Here is a 19,285-nt window from a genome sequence, read left to right as displayed (position 1 = left end):
TGTTGCCCACTTCCCTTTGTGTTCTCTGCCTTCCAACCAAATTAAGCAACTTCCTGTTCCCTGCGCAGACCATAAATTAATTCCCCACTCCCTGTTTCACCTGGTGCTGTTACCACAGCTAAAATGCACCCCCCGTACATTTCATCCATTTATTTATTCATTCAATAAATATTTCTTAAGCACCTAAAGGGGGCAGGTGCTATCTCTGCGCTGGGCACACAGTGCTGAGCAAGAGAGATAAGGTGTCTGCCCTTCCAGAGCTCACATTCTAGTATTGGGAAAACAGAATTCAAGCCAGTAAATGAACAAGATGATTCCAGGTGGTGATTAGCGCTGGGAAGAAAGCCAGGAAGTAATAACAGGTTGCAACAAGCTGATGTGGAAGATAGTGCCAGGCTGGGGGAGAGATGTCTTGTAGATTGGAGCTCAGGGCTGGTGTGTGAGGAGAGCCCCCAGCCACCTGGCGGCTGTGGGGAGAACGTTTTAGGTAGAGGCAAGTGCCAAGGCATAGGGTTGAGCAAGCTTGATGGGTTAGAAGAAGAGAGGAAAAAAAAAACAACAAACCAACAACCAAACAAATGTGTATTGCATACTTTGTCAGGCATGTGCTAAGTTCTGGGCATATAAGGATAAATAGGGCTTGGCCTTTCTTTTTTTTAAGATTTTATTTATTTGACAGAAAGAGACACAGTCAGAGCTCTGGAACACAAGCGCGGGAAGTGAGAGAGGGGGAAGCAGCCTTCCCGTCGAGCAAGGAGCCCGATGCGGGGCTCGACTCCAGGACCCTGGGATCATGACCTGAGCCGAAGGCAGACGCTCAACGACTAAGCCATCCAGGCGCCCCAGGGCTTGGGCCTTTCTCCGAAGAGTTCGTTATTTTGGCGGGGAGGCAGAAGTTATAGCTGACACCTTTTGGGGGATGTGCCTGGACCATGAGTCAACGACCCCGCCCGCTCCCTTCCCCATCCGGGGCTGCGGGCCCCTGGCAGCCATGTTCGCGGTGCGGGAGCCCATCCTGCGGCTGCCATGGCTGATCGCACCTGACTGATCACCTGACCTCAACAGGTCCAATCAGGTTTCCTCCTCCCAGGACCGCGGGATGGGGCTTCAGGCGCTACCCCCAGCTCCATAAAACTGCCTCTGGCAGCTGTTGTGAGGGTGGCGGGCCGTGCGGGTTTCCCCGGGCCTGAGAGGTTTCTGTGGGAAAGCTAGGAGAGTGGCAGGCCACCCGGCATAGCTGGTCACCCTGTCTGCGGTGTGCCAGGCTGAGTGTTGAACCTGAGCATCTAGGAGCTGCGGGGTGGTCAGACCCATCCCGGCGGCTGGAGCCGCCCAGGAGGCCGGTGTGCTGGGAGAGAAGAATGGAGGAGAAACACAGAGTGAGTCCCGGCTTCTAGTCTTGGTCCCAGGGTCTTCCCAGAGGCAGTCTGCCTCCCTGACCATGAATTATTCCCAGCCACCCCTGTTCCCTTCAGGTGAAGCTCCTTTGTTGGCTTCAGTGAGCTGCCGGGGGCTTCTGGAGGTCTCTCTGAGCTCCCGACGACTTTGTTTGAGCCTCTCTCACACCGCTTACCGCCGCCTCCCTTCCTTACACGTCACCTTCTAGACTGTAAAAATCCGCGTATGAGTCGTCTTTGCACTTCTCCCCAAACGTAGTGTCTAGCCTGTCTTTAGTATAGAAAGTGCTCGGTTCAATTATTATATGCAAGTGAGGGGTTCTACACAGCCAGGGGAGTGTGAATAGTCTTCCTGAGGGATGATAATCTCTTGCACTTGTGTGGTGCTGCCCTCTATAAAGCATTTTCAAGTTCATTCACTGACGGGCATCCAACTCTTCAAAATTTGGATGGTAGGGACGCCTGGGTGGCTCAGTCGGTTAAGCGTCTGCCTTTGGCTCAGGTCATGATCGGAGGCTTCTGGAATCGAGCCCCACGTCGGGCTCCCTGCTCCGCGGGGAGTCGGCTTCTCCCTCTCCTTCTGTAACCCCTCCTGCTCACGCTCGCTCTCTCAAATAAATAAAATCTTTTTTAAAAATTTGGATATTGATAATAATAATAGCAGCTGTTATTTGTTTTGAATATATTCTGTGGGCTAACAGACAAAAAAATACCTTGAGGCTCAGAGAGAGGAAGAGATTGGCTCAGGACCCCCAACTTTCTATGTCACAGATCCGACCACAGAGCCTTGTGTTCAGGCTGCAGACCCATTTTCTCTCTGCCCAGCCAGGATCTCAGGCTGCTCAGCCCCTCCTGCCAGCTCTGCCCCGACCTCCTGGGGTGCTGTAGGACTCAGGTCACTCAGTTTGCCAGTCTGGCCAACTCAGGCGAATTCGGCTCTCAGGAGCCTCTGTGGTTGCCATGGCACCTTCCCTAGGCTCCTCTCAGTGTAAACCTGGGGGCGAGCTGTTTTGAAGCAAACGGGGAAAACAGAAATTTTCCCATTAATGCGGACAACTAGCAAACAGGCTCCCTCTCCTCAAAATTTCTTTCAGGTGGGTCTGGGGCCATGGAGTCCAATCGGTCCATTTCGCAGGTGAGGAAACTGAGGCCTGGAGTGCTTAGAGTTTCACAGAGAGATTTTGTGCCTTGGCCAGGAGGGTCTATGGACTCAGAGAGACCTGGGTCCTATCCAGCCCCTACGTGGCATTGAGCAAGCTCCCAAACTGCTCTGAGCCCTGGATTCCTCATCTGTAAACTGGGGATCGTGCCCCTCTTCCCCCGAGTTATGTGAAAGATTAAATCAAATCCTATACATAAAAGTGCTTTACACAGTGCCTGGCATATGAATGAGGCCGTTGCCCAAGGTCACCCCGCCCAAGGGGGGAGAAGGGGCATTGTTACTGGATTCAGGAGACGTGGGTTCTGATCTTGACTCTGCTACTAACTTGCTGTGTGTCAGTCCCTTTATACTGCTTTGCACCTCAGCATCTTTCTTTGTAAACCGAAGGAGGGTTGGACTAGACGATGCCTAAACTTTTTTTCCAGTTCTACAGTTCTGTGCATCTGGTGACAGATGCTAGTCCCAGGGCCCCTAAATCTGTCTGTTTCACCACACCTCCCTGCCTTGCTACCAGATGGCCCTGCGGTCCAGCCAGGAGGCCAGCACCCTGAGCCTGAGGGCCCTTTAAGGAGAGAGAGATGCCTCTGAGGATAGGAACTTTTCATGAGGGCTGGGGCTGTGGACCCTCATCTGGCTCCCCAGCCCCTCCCTCTGGTTCAGGGTTTTGCCCAGGCTTTGTGGGGGAGGCTGGGGAGGACAGGGATGGGCGGCGGAGAAGGATGCCTTGGAAGAGGAAGAGTAGAACTTGCCAGTAGGGAGTACACATCTGACAAGGTCAACTGAAAGCAGTTATTAAGACTCAGCATCAGAGTGTGCAGATGAGAGATGGGTAGCTTCCATGCTCCAGAGAGTAATTACCGAGGATAGGGGAGGACGACGGAAGGCAGAGGGTAGCGTTAGGGATTCCAGGCGAGGGAGTGGGAACTCCCGATGGAGGGAGGAGAAGGCTGAGGATGAGGTGGGAAGCTGAGGGAAATGAGCAGAGAAAACAAAGTGGAGAAAGGCAAAGCAAGAGCTGATTTGTTGTCTAAGGAAAATGACAGCTTGATAGAAAAAACGGGAGACAGAGCGTGTTCATTCTGCCATTCTGTGCCTCCTTCACTGTCCTCCAGGAGGCAGGCAGCTGAGGCACTGTGCATGTTCTCCAAGTAGAAGTCTCCAGAAGGCCCTTCTCCCCACCAGGTCACACTCAGCTGCCTGGGTTGCTGGAGTCCCATGCCTCAGAGGCCCACTGTCTTCTGTAACACCTTGGCCTCTATTCCTGCAGCTCTAGTTGGCTCTGGGCTGGGGAACTCAGCCTGTCGCACACTGTCCTCCCAGCCACTGTCCCTTCCCTGCTGCTCTCACTCAAGTCCCTTCTACCCTGCCCCTCAGCATCCACCCGCGCCACCCCCTAAACAAGCAAATCCTGCAGTTTGACGCTTGTGAATTAACTCCAGGCAGGACCCAGCTCACCGTTCAGTACATGGACCCAACACTGGCCAGATCCCAGGGATGGCTCCGTCTTGGTCTGGGAATCACTTTGCCTCACATTGAGAAAGGAAGATTACTGTAATAACAGTACTAGCCAGGGGTCCCTGGGTGGCTCAGTTGGTTAAGCAACTGCCTTCGGCTCAGGTCATGATCCTGGAGTCCCGGGATCAAGTCCCGCATAGGGCTCCCTGCTGAGCAGGGAGTCTGCTTCTCCCTCTGACCCTCCCCCCCCCATGTACTCTCTCTATCTCATTCTCTCTCTCAAATAAATAAATAAAATATTAAAAAAAAAAAACAGTACTAGCCAGGATGGGAGCTTATCAAATGTTTCCATTGTGTCAGGAACTGCAGCAAGCTCTGTGTTTGCATTGCCCCATTTATCTTCTTCATAGTCCTATCAAATATGTGTTATTAGCAGTCCCTCTTAATAGATGAAGAAATGGAGGCTTGGCAAAGTTAGTAAACTTATCCAGAGTCAACTAACTAGCATGTGGCAGACCCAGTGTTCAAACGCAGAGTCCATACTCTTAATCACAGATTTCCACCCCTCAGTTTCAAAACAAATATGCATTCATGCCAGGAAACCATGTTCATTTATTTCAGTGTCACTCTTCTTGGGCTGTTACCCATGCATGGATGCATCCTTCAGGAAAGCTTTAAACTGCAAGTAATAAAAGGACATGACTAGGAGTAGCTTACACCAGAGGTCTTGACATAGGCAGTCCAGAGCTGGTGTACTTAGAACTCAACAACATCACCAAAGACCCAGGCTTGTTCCATCTTTCTACTGACAACCTCACCATACTGGCTTTTCATTGTCACGTTTACTGCATGATTGCAGGATGGCTGCTACAGCTCCAGGCATTATATCAGCATCCCAAGGTGGTTTGGGCAAACAGTTTTCTTGTGATGGGCCTTTGCTTTTTGTTCTGGGAAAAGAAAGCCTGGCAGCAGATTTGTTTTTACATCTCATTGGTTACATATCCACCTGTAGGATGGAGGATGATGTAGGGAAGTATGTATTATGATGGCTCCTGCTTAACAAATCATCCCCAAACCTAGTGGCTTGAAACCACAACCACTTATTGTCCATCAGCTGTCTGTGTATAGCAGAGTAGTTCTGTGATCTGAGTCAGCCTGGGCTGATCTCAGCTGATCTTGGCTGGTCTTCCTTGTTGTGCCTGTGGTCCACTGTAGGGTCGGTTGTGGGTTGCCTGGTCTACGATCGTCTTACTCACATGCCTAGTGTTGGCTGGTTGTCAAATGGGGGTGATGGGGTGATGAGTCTCTTATCCAGCAAGCTAGCCCAAGCTTGTTTCCATGGCAGTGGTAGAGTTCCAAGAGATCGAATGGAAGGATGCAAGGCCTCTTGAGATCCTAGACTCTGAGCTGGCATGCTGTCATTTCCATCCCATCTTTTGGGCAAAGCAAGTCACAAAGCTGACCCAAGTACAGGGGTAGGAAATGGACTCCACTGCTTGATCGGAAGAGCCATACGGTCCCATGGCCAAGAATATAGACACAAAGAGGAATGAAGAATTGTGATCATTTTGCAATCTAAAGACTGCCATAATTTACATAATTTGTTTAGGTCAGTTTACCCCCTAAGGCGGGGAAAGGAGCTCCCTTTCCCAAAATCAAGGGAACACCCCTACCCCTGATCAGAGTTCAGTTGCAGAGAATAAGGTGAAGACATGGTTGTTGGGCAGGTGGCCGGCAGTGTCCAGACAGGGGTCTAATCCCGGGTGCAAGGAGGCGGCGGGAGATTTTGCAGCTTCAGTTTCTCCCTGTCACCTTCCTTCTTCCGAAGACAGTGATTTTCATCTGTCTTTTGTCGATGCCTGGTCTGGGCCTCATGATGTTTCCTCTAACAGGTATGTGCTTTTCCTCCTTAGCATTCAGTGCTACAAAAACAATTTTGAAAATAAATAAATAAAACAAACTCCACCCCCTGCCCCCCATCCTCCAAGGTTGTGGGAAAATCCAGCGTCAGAGAGGAGAGGGCCTGGTAGGGGGATAGTTTAAGCCTTCCTTCCCCTTCCTTGAGGTTTGCAGGATCCAGGAAACATGAGGCAAAGACCTTTGGCCTTCTATCCATCCAGGTCACCTCTGAGATGCTTTTGTTTAAGACCTCAGGGTCCACTTGAAAGCAGGAGCCTTTATCTCTCCTCCCTTGACTCTGAACTTGTTGCAGAAATTATCCAGGCTCTTACTTACGACTCATCAAAGTCCTCACTCAGGAAACCTACAACCTCCTCTGTCCTCTCCTTAGGGAGTCCAGTCCTCTCCTGCTGTGGCCACCCTCCCTCTTCCACTCCATTCCCTCTTCCTTTGGACAGACCCAAGCCTCCCCAGCAACGTCTGGGTGGGATAGTCTTCTAGGAACCCAGGACCTGACTGCGCTCCCAGGAGGGAGATGTGCCTCCAGGGAACAGACAATGTGTGATAGAAACTAATCTGGAGGAGCAGGGAAGGGAACAACATCTCAGCTGAGATGTGATGGGGGTGTAGGAGGTGGTTTGGTGACAAAGGGGCTGGGGAGCCTGCGGTAGAATGTTCCAGGCAGAGGAACCATCGTCACAGCAGTAGCTAACACATATTGAGCCCTGCCTACATGCTGGGTGCTGTAAAGCAGGTGCTTTTGTTGTCCCTGTTTTATGAAGCTTATGGAAGAAGTTAAATGACTCACACAAGGTCATACAACTAGTGCGTGGCTGAGCTGGGATTTCAACCAGTCTGACCCCAAACCACCCCCCTCTGCTTAACCACGTAGATGAACCTGGAGGTGGGAGAAGCAGGTTATTTGGAGAAACAACAGCAGCTTATTTTGGCTGGAGGATGGCATGTGAAGGGGAAGGTGGTACAAGGGGCTGGTGAGAGAGAGAGGTGAAGGCATGGAGTGCCTATGACCACGGTACTGCCTGGATAAAGGGAGGCTGTTTCAGAAGCGATTTTGGCATGTCAGACTGGGAAGATGCTAGTAAGGATGAAGATCAATGGCAGGCTCCGTGCGTTATCTGGGAAGAATGGACAGGACTTGGTGATTGCTTAGAGGTGAGGTTCCGAGGGGAGGAGAGAGAGGAGTCAAGGATTCACAGATTTCTGGCTTGGGCAACTGGATGGAAAAGTGCCAACCCTGTTTCCTTCACTGATCTTCTGTGTATCCTTGGGCATCTCACCCAGGCTTTCTAGATGTCTGTCTTCCTAGCTAGAAACAGAAGATAATGAAACCTGACCTCCCCTTATAATTGGATGGTGTCAAGATAAAGATGAAGTCATCAATCTGGAAGTGCTTTGGAAAGTCAGAAGTGCTTTGCAAATGCAAGTGGTTATTATTTTATGTTTATGGTTAAGGTCATCGCCCTCCCGGGGCTTGCAGATGAAGCCAGACTGAAAGGCAGCCCAGGGGAGCTGCCCGCTCGCTCGCTCACTCACAGTATTTTCCATCAGGCAGATCTGTCTCTTTGGCAGGTGGGAGCCACATTCCCACATACTAAATTGTTAATAGCTTCCCCAGGGAGTTCCTTTCTGCTCTGACTCCTTCAATGATTTCTGTTTCTCCACTGCTGACGCCTGCTGATGCCCTAGATTGGCCTAGGATTTCCCATCCATTTTTGTTTTTTGTTCTTTTTCCCCCTGAAGTCAAGGATGGTGACAAGCCCCAAGGGGAGCCAAACCCTTTGGTGACCCAGGCATGGAGGACTGTGTCTACTCTGCTCCAAGAGCAGGGTCGGATTCAAGAATCTCCTGGGCTCCAAGTGACTCATCACCCTCCACAGTGGAGAAATTCTGCTAAGCAGAGACAGGAGTGATGGGTTCTTGTGTTTTGGGGGGTGACTTTCTAGTTTTCGCTCTGAAAGGCAGTGTAGGGTGGTAGTCAGGGGACTGGCTTTTGGAGTCACACGGACTTGGCTTGGCATCCCAGCTCTGGCTTGGGCAGCTAACCTAGTCTTTGGCAAATGGAATACTAATGGTAGAACCTCACGCCTAGAGGGCTGTTGAAGATTAAATGAGATACTCCTCAAAGCACTTGGCCCGGTGCCTGGCACATAGCAAGCTCTCTATAAATGGTAGCCAATAGGATTATTCATGAGTTGTGACCATGGAAATGAGACTACCGGTTAAAGATAGACCAGGATGCTCACATTCAAGTAAGAGTTGATCTCTTCAAGCCACTTACTTAGGGAGGCCACTGGGGATACCCCTTTAGATGCCTTTCGGGTTTCCATGCTTTCTTTCAGTGTCCTCAGTGGGGGTAATTCATGTGCACCTGGCATGTGTCTCAGTCAGTTTGGGCTCTGCTCTGACAAAACACCCTAGACAGAGAGGCTTATAAACAACAGGGATTTATTTCTCACAGTTCGGGAGGCTGGAAGTCGGAGATCAGGGTGTCAGCATGGTTGGGTCCTGGTGAAAACCCTCTCCTGGGTTGCAGACCGCTGACTTGTATTCTCCCATGAGAGAGCAGAGACAGCAAGCAAACTCTTAAAGTGGGCAGTCCGTAGCAGCACGCATGTTTTTCTAGCAATTATTTTGCTCATGCACTTGGTCATTTACATATCTTTCCCAGCTTCTTGATTGTGAGCTCCTTTAAGAGAGCGATGGTCTTACTCATCCCCACATAGGAGCTCATGCTCACAGAGCCTTTCTTGGTTGGCAGAGCCTCTGCTGTTTGGCCAAACCCTCACCCCAATCCTGTACCTCTGCTTTATAGATGAGAAAAGTGAGGCTCGGAGGGGTTAAGGGGACTCTTTTTTAAAAAAGATTTATTTAGTTGAGAGAGAGAGAGCAGGAGCAGGGGAGGGGCAGATGGAGGGAGAGAGAGAGAGAGAAAATCCCAAGCAGACTCCCTGCCGAGCACAGAGCCCGACTTGGGGCTCAATCCCAGGACCCCGAGATCATGACCTGAACCAAAACCAGGAGTTGGACACTGAACCGACTGTGCCACCCAGGTGCCCCAAGGGGACTCTTTTTCTGTCTTTTGCCTCCACCATAGCTGCAGCTTTCCACCATAGCATTTCTGTACCTGGGAGGAACTAAAAAAAAACCATTGTGGGATGCAGTTTTTAAAAATTCCCTTCAGCCCAGTATGGCAGGAGCACACCACTGGGGTGGGGATAGGGATGGAGTTAGAAGAGGGAAGCAGTATGCCCTGATTGGGACCCGACTTGTGAGGGCCCCGAGTGCAATGCCAAGGAGGTGGGGAGACTTAGCCAAAAGCCCGGGGGGGGGGTGGAGCTGGCAACTAGTATTTCAGTTCCAAATAAGATGTGGTTGCAGAATTTATGCAAAGGGTGATAGTTGCTTAAAAGGATTCCTAGGCCCTTCCTCATCAAAATGGGAGCTCACCAAAGTTGGACTTGAACTTCCTATTCAGTTACTCATCCAGCACCAGGGACTGTACTAAGATGGGGGTACGGAAATGCACAAGCCCTGTTGTAAAGGTGATACGCAAAAATCTAATGATTACACAAATAAATATGTGGAAATTCTGTAAAGAAGAGGTACATGATGCCACGAGAAAAATTATCAGGGGCACTTACTCTAGTTGGGAGGGGCAGTCAGTGAAGGTTTCGTGGAGGAAGTAATAGTTAAGCTGAAACTTGAAGGATGGATAGCATTTAGCCTGGAGAATTGGCTGAGACTTCCAAGTGAAAGAAATAGAGTGTGCAAAAGTCCTGAGGTAGGAAGAAATTTGGCTTGTTGGAGAGGTAGGGAGGGGGACACAACTCTAAAAAGTAGTCCTCCTCGTCCCACTTTCTCCCCCTTAGCACCAGAGTAGCAGGCCCTTTGGGACAAGGAAGAGTTTCGGCAGCCCTTGTGACCACAGAGCAAACACTGCCTACCTGGGAGCTCCTGGCTGGCTCAGTGGAGCATGCGACTCTTGATCTTGGGGTCATGAGTTCAAGCCCCATGTTGGTGTAGAGTTTACTTAAAAAAAGAACAAAGTAACCTTAAAAAATGGCCTATCTGATGAGTCCTTAGATGGTTGAAAAAGGGGAAAGCCTTGGGGTGGGAGTCTGCTGTAGCTGGTAGAGGGGCTTGGACAGCAGCTGGGAGAGGCAAAGAGAAAGAAGAGGAGGGTGAACTTGGGAATTCTGGCTTTGTTCTTTCTAGGAAAGGGTAAGAGCTTTGCACGTAGATGGATGACTCAAGCTGGAGAGTGATGTGAGTGAAGGTCCCTACTCAGCTACTCACAGGCCAAGAGCATCTCCCCAGAATCTAGAGCTTGGGAACCCCAATGTTGTCCCGTTCCATTCCCCCTTGGGACTTTTATTTATTTAACCAGTATTTCCTGAACACCCACTGTAACCCTGGCCCTCTGCTGGGTGTAGGGATAGATCAGGTCTGGTCTTCCCAAGGAGGAAACAAGCTCAGATAGAAATAATTATCATAAGGGGTAAAATAGTACCTAGCCTAGTGTTCTCATCTGTAAAATGGGCACACTAATAATAGAATGTATTCCAAAGTGTTGATGCATGAGTAAAGTGCTTATCACAGTGACTGGAACAGAGTAAAGGTTGGTAGAGAGGGGGCCTGGAACAGAGTAATGGTGGGTAGAGAGAATGTTCTGGGAAGGACAGCAGCCCCAAAAAGGAGGATGGCTCTGGGTCCTGGCTGGTCAGGTTAGGGCAAGGGTGTGGGAAGTGCCCCCCCTTTCCTGTGCTCCTACAGCAGCCGAGTGATCCTTAAGACAGTCTTTGAGACCCTGCCTACTACATCATCCCATTCTCCACACACTTGCTCCCTGCTTTCTCCTCTTCCTGACCTTTTAGTTCCTCTGACCACAGGGTCTTTGCTACGTATGGTTCCTTTGTCTAGAATGCCCTTTACTTGTTCCTTCACTAAGTTAGTTCCTCCCCAAACTTCACATGCTGACCTCTGGGTTTTCCTGGCCCTGCCACAGGAATGCCTTGCCTTGCTTTCCTTCACTTTGTCTTCAGTAGTGTGATGCTAGGATTGATTGGCCACGGGGCTGTAAACCCCAGGAGGTGGGCTCCGCATCTGGGTTTGTTCACTAATGGTTGGATTCCCCAATAGTACCCGGCTCTTATATTCGGCACCCAAAAACATCTGTTGAGCAAGTGAATAGGGTGCAGGAAAATCAGGGCTGATAATGTTATTTATGGAGCACCTAACTGTGTGCCTGGCACCGAGCTGAGTTCTTTACTCGGGTCATCTTCGTCTCCACAACGACACTCAGAGTGAGGAGGTGTGAGGATCCCCATTTTACAGCCGAGGAAAATGAGGTTGAGAGAGCTTAAATGACTTGCTCAAGGTCACTCTGTTCCTTAGAGTAGGGGCAAAACGCGGAATTTACATCCAGTTCCTTCTGACTCCAAAGCGGCAAAGGGTGAGGAGGTGACCCCTGGCCGGGGTCGGGGTGCACCCGAGCCCGCGGAGCATCCCTAGGGAGGAGTGGGAAGCTTCCCCGGCCCAGTTCCAAGCTGGTGGTGCAGCGCCCGCCCCCGGTCGCGGGCGAAGACTGGCGGCCTCCTCTGGGCCACGTGGTGCGCGCGGCGGGCGCGTCCGAGGAGCCCGCAGCGGCTCTGGCTCACAGCGCTCGGGGCCGGAAGAGCGGGCGGCCGCTGGGGTTGGGGGGCACAGGCGGGGCTGGCGGCCAGGCGCGGAGGGCTGCGCGGGTCCGGCCGGGTGGCCGGGGCGCTGCAGCCCGTGGCGTCGGGGCCGCGGCCTCGGGCCCTCGCGCGTCGCTCGCACCGGGTCTCTGCGCTCAGGGCGCACGGCGGGGAGGGACGCGGCACCCGCCACCCGGCCGCCATGGAGCCGGCCCCCTCCGCCGACGCCGCGCTGCAGCCCCCGCTCCTCGCCAATGCTTCGGACGCCTTCCCCAGCGCCTTCCCCAGCGAAGGCGCCAATGCGTCGGGGCCGCCGGCCGCCCGCAGCGCCTCGTCCCTTGCCCTGGCTATCGCCATCACCGCACTCTACTCAGCCGTGTGCGCCGTGGGGCTGCTGGGCAACGTGCTCGTCATGTTCGGCATCGTCCGGTGAGTCCGCTGCGGCCTGTCCCCCCCCTTCCCCCCCCCCCGGGTGAGAGTGGGGACCTCGGACCAGGGACCCTGACCTCAGACCCCGGGCTCCCCGCGTCTCCGCACTTCCTGCAGGGGGAGCCTGGGGCCCAGCGAGGAGACCACTTTCATTGAGAGAAGGACGCTAGAGAGTGTGCGTGTGCGCGCCGTGTGTGTGTGTGTGTGTGTGTGTGTGTGTGTGTGTGTGTGTGTGTGTGTGTGTGAGACTAAATGACATTTGATCGTTTGTTCGCATCCCCTTTCTTCTGCATGAGGCTATGTGGGATAGTTTGGCGACAGTTAGTGTGTCTGTTACAGTTTGTGAGTGGGTGGTTTTGTGTTCGTGACAGTACAAATGTATTGAGTGTTTGGACCTCTAAAACCTCCTGGGAGTGGGCTTCTGGGGAGCCGGCTCTCCGTGCGGGTGTGGGGACATGAGAGTGCTTGGGTGTCTGCACCATGCTGTGGGGACATTTACCAAGTCCCATTTGATGACCATCTCTTGGGGTTCCTATGTTGGTGTGTGCTTGTCCCACACTGTCAGTGGGTGAGTCTCTCTGTATGAGATTGTGACTATATGACTGTGTTGTTTCTTGTCAAGTCCCTGAAGCCCGCGGGGGAGGAGAGCTCCCCGAGTGGCTTTGGACCCTGTGTTTGTGCACCTGTGTTTGCGTTTGCTGAAGGAGAGTCCATGGCTCCTGGGTACAGCAGGCAAGGGCTGTGGGCCAGCCAGTCAGTCATCTGCTTCCCTCCTCAGTGGCCATCTGGTCTCGAGCTCTGAAAGTGATTCAGCGAAGTCTCAGCCCCTCACAAATGCCCCGTCTCACTCTCTCCTCTTCTCGAACAGGCTTTTCTTTCTGCTAGAGGCAGCACTGGTTTGTTTGGGTGGGAGTGGAGTTTGTGCTTTCACCTCAGGAAGCGAAATTCTCTTCTCGGTATCTATGTAGAGTGCTGGGACTTTCTCAGAGAATCTAAAACATCATCAGCTTGCCTGGAAGCAGCCTCCTGACCCAGTTCTGCCAGCTCAGACATGGGCAAGAAGGACCGAAAGGAAACTCCTATCCATATAACGACAAAGATGCCCTTGTATTTACTGATACTTGGAAAAGGGTCACCCAGGCTGGTTGACCGAGGGCACAGCCCTAAACCTCCCTGGGCTGTGGTGCCACCCAGCAGGGCAGAGGGCAGATTGTGGACTCGGAAGTTGGACTCAGATACGAACTGTTGGTCTCCGCCCAGTCACTGATGCCCATCACAGTGGGCACCTCGCTCCTCCTGTCCCACCGTCTGCTGCATCTGCCTCAGTTTCCCTGTCTGAAGAATAGAGACCCAGTCTCCTCAGGTGGGAGTCGGAATTCCAGAGTCTGGGATCTCTGCAGGACAGAGTGTCGTGCATTGGAGCATTGGATGGGTGTGTGGGTGTTGGGGCTTTGGCATCTTTGCTCCCCCAGGAAGAGTGGAGGGCACAAGAATTTCCTGTGCTTTCAGTGACTCATTACCAGCTACAGTAGGAAAATTCCCCCAAGCACAGGCAGGATTGATCTTTGCTGTGCGTTTTGTCAGTCAGTGATTCTCCCCACTTTGTCTTTGAAGGTAGTTCAGGCTTCAGAGTGGGGCCAACCTGAGTATGAATCCCAGCCCTGCCATGAACTGGCTCTGTGACTTGGGTACATAACTTACTCTTTGAGCCTCAGTTTCTTCATCTATAGAATGGGGTAATAATAGAGCCTTCTTCAACAGGGTTTTGTGAAGTGTCAGTGAAAAAACATATAAAATGCAGCTGGCCTGGTGCCTAGACCCAGTAAGTGGAAGCTGTCTGTGTGATGAAGAGGAAGAATTTTCCAGATCCCTTAGAATCTAGTGCCTTTTAAAGAAGGGAGGGTGAAAGAGGCACTTGTCCTAAGTGGGCCTGAGGACAGCTAAGATTCAGAGTGCCTGAAATCCACAGAGTTTCTGTGCACATACCCTCTCTGGGGGGCTCTAGGTGCTGAAGAGTGGGGAGAGACATGTCAGTGTGTTCAGTCCCATTCCCAGCCTCTTCTCCAGGGACTCTGGCTGTTGGGCTGATGAACACAGCTCCCCCACTCCCAGTGAGCCAGGGGAAGGCCCCTCACTTCTGAGGGTCCACTCGAGGAATGCTCTGGGCTCAGCTTGCTGGAACTGCTCCCAACCAACTTTCCCCAAATCCCATTATCAAACGCATCTTGCAAGCAACGTCCCCATGTTGCTAAGACGTTTCCCCAGGCCAATCATGTATGTGATAACTGTCTCTCTGGGTCTGAATAATTTAATCCTCACCTACAAGCCTGTGGGTTGGGCATTAGAATCCTCAATATGATCACTTCCATTTTGCAGATATGGGATCCGTGGTTCAGAGAGAGGCAGGGTGACTTGTTCTCCACAGGTCCCACAGCTAGCTCCACACCTGGAGCTAAAACCCTGGTCTTGTGACTTCAAGTCTAGAACTTTTTCCAGAGCTGCCTGGGGTGGGGGATAGTCAAAGAATTACGTGGGAGGAGGGGGCAGAATTCTGTCCCTCCTCATGTCCTAGGTCATCTGAGAACAATGGAGACAAAAGGATTGTGAACCTACACATTATTTGGCCCAAGTATTTTAGGCTGCTGTCCTGGGGGAAGGGGTAATGATGGGGCTGGCATTGAATTCTTCCCCACTGACAGCGAGGCTAAGGATAGGGAAGCTGCCTGGTGCTCTGCTTCTGCTGGCAAAGTCCCAAGAGCAGTGGAAAGAGGGGAGCCCAGGGTGGAGAGAAGCCCCTGATCTACCTGGTTTCCTGGTACCCCATGCAGGGCTTGGCACAACCCCATGCAGGGCTTGGTGGGTCAGTTGATTGGTTGAATGAATGAATGGTTGAAGGAATGAATTCTGCCTGTCAGTCCTCAGCTCGGACAGTTGGGGGCAGGAGCAGGTTTCCAAGGGAAGATCCAGAGAAACCCTTGGGCTGTGAAAGCGGGGTGGTATGTAGTGGCAGAGGTGGGGCTCTGAAGCCAGATATATCTAGGTTTAAATCCTGAGTTCAAAGCCACCTTGTTGCCATGTGTTTGGGGGTAGCGACTTTACCTCTCTGAAGCTCATTTCTTCCCCTGTAAAGTGGGAATAGAAACAATGTGTCCAGGGCTGTGGCCAGGATTAACAGTGTTGTAGCTGAGCCATTTACCCACTTTGAGAAAAGGGATGGGCTTTCTATGAAGGAATGAAAAGAATTAACTCATTCAAGAAAATTCTATGGATACACTGGGCTAGATGCTGAGATACAATGGTGAGGAAAAAAATACACTGTCTCTGCCCTCCTGGTGGGAGAACTGACAAACATCAGCTAGTCAACTAACAAACTTGTGTTTGTGCTGAGGGCGATGGAAGAGTAGGTGGGGGCTTTGGGAGCCCACAATGTGTGTGTGGGGTCTCACCTAGTCAGGGAGTTCAGAGAAGACCTCTGAGAAGCTGAAGGATGAGGAGTGGGTAGCTAACTAAGAGGCGGAGGGAAGAGCCTGACCTGGATGAGGGGCTGAGAAAAAAGAACCTCAGAATCCCACATCATGAAGCACCCTCCATTCCTGCCTCCCCTACACTCTGGCCCTCTCCTTACTTCACGGACCCACTTGAGAAGCCCACTCATCCTTTTGGATGCCCAAGAGGGGCTTCTGGGAATTGTGCTTTTTAGTTCCCGAGGCTTCTGTGAAGTGTGAGCAGGATTTGGGGGACATCTGGTCCCCAGGCAGAGCATCACCCCTTAGTCCCACAGTGTGGGTTCAGCCAGTGTGGTGACCCTGTGGGTCCTCAGAGCAGAAGCCCGACAGCTCCTCTTTCTGGGTGGGCCGTGCCCTGAGCAGGGGTTGGCATCTCAGAGTTCCCATTGGTGGCCCACTGGGTAGGGCAGAGTATGAAGGGCTTAGCAGACCCCCATCTCTGACAGGTGACTCTGCATATCTTCCCTCTGCATGGCCTAGGGCTTCCTCGTTTGCCTGCCCCAGAATCCAGGCAGGACAATGGAGTCGATGCTTTTCCACACGGCCTCCTGTCTGTTGCCTAGCCTGCCCTGTCTCCCTGCCTGCACCTCTCCCCGGTCCTGGTTTCAGCAGGCTCGTACCCTGCTGTGTCTCTGACCAACCCTCCCTCCCCTATCCTGTCCCCTGCATGTAACCAGCCTCAGGCTGCCTCTTCATGACCGTTTCAGGCCCCCGCTTCTCTGCCCCTTGGTCTCTCCCTTGGCCCCTGTCTCTTCTGACTTCTCCTCAGATCAAGCGTGGTTCTGCTACCTCCTAAGATCTTTAGTGAGTTGGACTGCGCCTCAGTTTCATTTATAAAGTATGGATCATAGTACGTGACTCAGACACATCTTTGTCCTAAAGATGATAGGCCGACATGGGTAAAGCAGCATGTTTTCCCTCCCATCCCGAGTGCCTGCCGCACAGAGCCGGGAAGGGAGGTTGGGCCGGGGCGCCTGGACTGGGGCGGGGTCATGACAGATGAATGAGGAGTTCTGGCTGTCCCCTTTCTCTACTACCGAGGTGCCAGGGGTTGCTGGGACAGGTGCTCAGGGGTCAACTTTGCAGGATTGGGAGCTTTGAGTCCCCACCTTGTTTTTTTGGAGGCCCAGAATGAGCCCCTTGCCTTCTTGTCTCCCTCCCCTCTCTTACCTGGGTTGGAGTCCGTGGACCCAGGGCCCCCAGGCCAGGTGAGAGCCCAGTGAGGTCTTAATCTCAGCTGGACCATGTCCTAGTGGTGTGGCTTTGGGAAAACAGCTTGCCCTCCCTGAGCCTCATTTCTACATCTGTGAAATTGGGGTGATCTGGGTAGATTTGGGAGAGGATTAGATGAGTTTATGTGTGTAGAGGCTGTAGCCCAGCACCAAGCACACAGTAGGCCTTTAGTGTGTGCCAGGTGCTGTGATTAACTGCTCCAGGCAGGCAGCTCCTGGCTCTGGGGCCTCATTGTTTATGTTTTCCATCTTTGCCCTTTGCCTGCTTCCTTAATTGTCTGCACATCTACTTATTCAACAAGCATTTGCTGATGCTGACCCCTGCCAGACCCATCCAGCCTCAGCTCCCATGGCTCAGACCCGCAGCTGCAGCTTCCGCATGGCCCCTGGCTTCTCATACCGCCAGGTCCTCCAGCTTCCTGGAGCTGTGGGAGTCCAGGGCAAGCCCCCAACCCAGCCAGAGGAGGTCCTGCCTGTGCTGCCTCATGAAGGGGCAGGAGCAGTTGGCTACTTGGAGAGGGGCGGAACATTCCTGGCAGAGGGAACAGCACGAGCAAAGCGAGGTTCCCAGGATCACGGAGAGCTGCAGGGGGTGGGGAATTTCACCCTGGGGCGGAGCTGAGTGAGTGCCAGGGGCCAGGGTGGCTGTGAAGGTGGACCCACCCTCACAAGTAGGTGTCCTTCTCAGCCTGGCATGGTTGTCAGGAGTGTCCGCTGTGCGCTGAGCTTTGGCCAGACTGCTCTGGCGGGAAGGGAGGCCAGGGATGGAGGAGAGGCCCAGAAACTGGCCGGCATGGTGGTGTCAGGGGCCAGAGGCTGCCCTGGGGCAGGAGTTGGAGGTCTGGGCAGTGGGAGCCGGGGCCAGGCGGGCTCTCCGGGAGCTAAGGTGACCATACCAGGAAATGAGGGAGCTTTGAGCCACAGGCGATGGGGAAGAGGACTTCGGAGCGATCTGTGCAGAATGGTGTTCAAGAGGATGAATTGAGTGTGGGTGGGCATGGGGTGGGACAGAGGGGGAGCGCCTCAATGCGGGGAAACCCAAGATGCTGGCTTAGGGCAATGGAAGAGAGCTGTGCCACTTTGGATGCGTCAGTGAAACCCTGGCCTCACTTGTCCCCTTTCTAAAATGGAGTGCTGGGGCACCTGGGTGGCTCAGTCAGTTAAGCGTCTGACTCTTGATTTTGGCTCAGGTCACGATCTCAGGGTCATGAGATCGAGCTCCGCATAGGCTCCGTGCTGGGCGTGGAGCCTGCTTAGGATTCTCTCTGTCTCCCTCTCCCTCTGCCCCTCTCCCCCTCCTTCTCTAAAAACAAAGAAAACCCAATGTCCTTTTTAAAATAAATAAATACATACAGTGGAGTGCTGTCCAACCTTCCAGAAGGCAGGAGGCTGGACCACGTGACCCCCCCCCCCCACTGAAGAGGCTGAGCAGGGAGAGCAAGCAGCCCCAACTGGTGTCCCTGTGGTACCTCCTGGCCTTGCCCCCCGCCTGCTGCTTTCCAGTTCTTGGGTTCATTCCCTGGGGAGTGTGTGTGACTCACAGATACACTGGGGTGAGCCCAGAGTCACCAAGGGCACCAGGCAGCCTCTCCTGAGCCGCCGCTGTGTGCCAGAGGCTTCTCCATCCCTCACGACGGCCCTGCAATGGCAAGCTGAGGACTCTTATGGATAGATGAGGGTGGGAAGCCTCAGAGGGAGCAGCCACCTCTCACAGTCCAAAAGGTGCAAACTCAGGTCTTTCTGACTCCAAACCCACTCCGTGTCCACTCTGCCACTGTTGTCCACGAGACACATGGAGCGAGAGCTAGTGACATCTAGTTAGAGGAAGGGGGGAGCGGGCAGATTGCAGTCTGCAGACCTCCGAGGCCTCTGTGTGGCTGACAGCGGTCGACAGCCCAGATGTCGGAGCCAGACTGACCTGGGATCACAGCCCAGCTGTGCCGTTTACTGAGAGAGGCATGATGTGGAGGACTTCAGCACAGAAGCAGGCATTTGGCAAGTTTTCAGTAAACATTTTTTTTTTAAAGATTTTATTTGTTTGACAGAGAGAGAGTGAGCACAAGCAGTGGGGAGGGATAGAGGGAGAAGCAGACTCCCTGCTGAGCAGGGAGCCCAACGCAGACTTGATTCCAGGACCCCGGGATCATGACCTGAGCCGAAGGCAGACGCTTAACCAACTGAGCCACCCAGGCGCCCCTCAGTAAACATTTTCCATCATGTCTGTTTCAAAGGCTTGTTTCTCATTCTTTCGATTAGCATTTATTTTTATTTTTTTAAAGGTTTTATTTATTGATTTGAGAGAGCATGAGTTGGGGGCCGGGGGGACGGTGGGGGAGCAGAGGGAGAGGGAGAAGCAGACTCCCCGCCGAACAGGGAGCCCAACACCACACGGGGCTCCATCCCAGGACCCTGGGGCCATGACCTGAGCTGAAGGCAGACGCTTAATGACTGAGCCACCCAGGCGCCCCATCGATCAGTATTTATTGAGCCCCAGAGGAACTGGAATTAT

The 19,285-nt window shown here is 52.7% G+C and overlaps 1 protein-coding gene across 1 annotated transcript in view; it reads left to right on the top strand.

The window, feature by feature from the left end:
- The first annotated feature begins 11,811 nt into the window (after positions 1-11,811).
- The window catches only part of OPRD1 (opioid receptor delta 1), a 32,026-nt gene continuing 24,552 nt past the window's right edge, over positions 11,812-19,285 (top strand). Inside the window, exon 1 of the mRNA XM_028113967.2 lies at positions 11,812-12,038. Coding sequence (XP_027969768.1) covers positions 11,812-12,038 — 227 coding nt within the window. The remainder of the gene's footprint in view (positions 12,039-19,285) is intronic.

The sequence above is a fragment of the Eumetopias jubatus genome, unplaced genomic scaffold (assembly GCF_037043125.1).
Source record: "Eumetopias jubatus isolate StellerSeaLion01/CBP00866 unplaced genomic scaffold, mEumJub1_p1.0 scaffold_4, whole genome shotgun sequence".
Lineage (NCBI taxonomy): Eukaryota > Metazoa > Chordata > Mammalia > Carnivora > Otariidae > Eumetopias > Eumetopias jubatus.
Note: the sequence above shows the minus strand (reverse complement) of the source record. Positions and strands in the feature narration are given on the sequence as shown.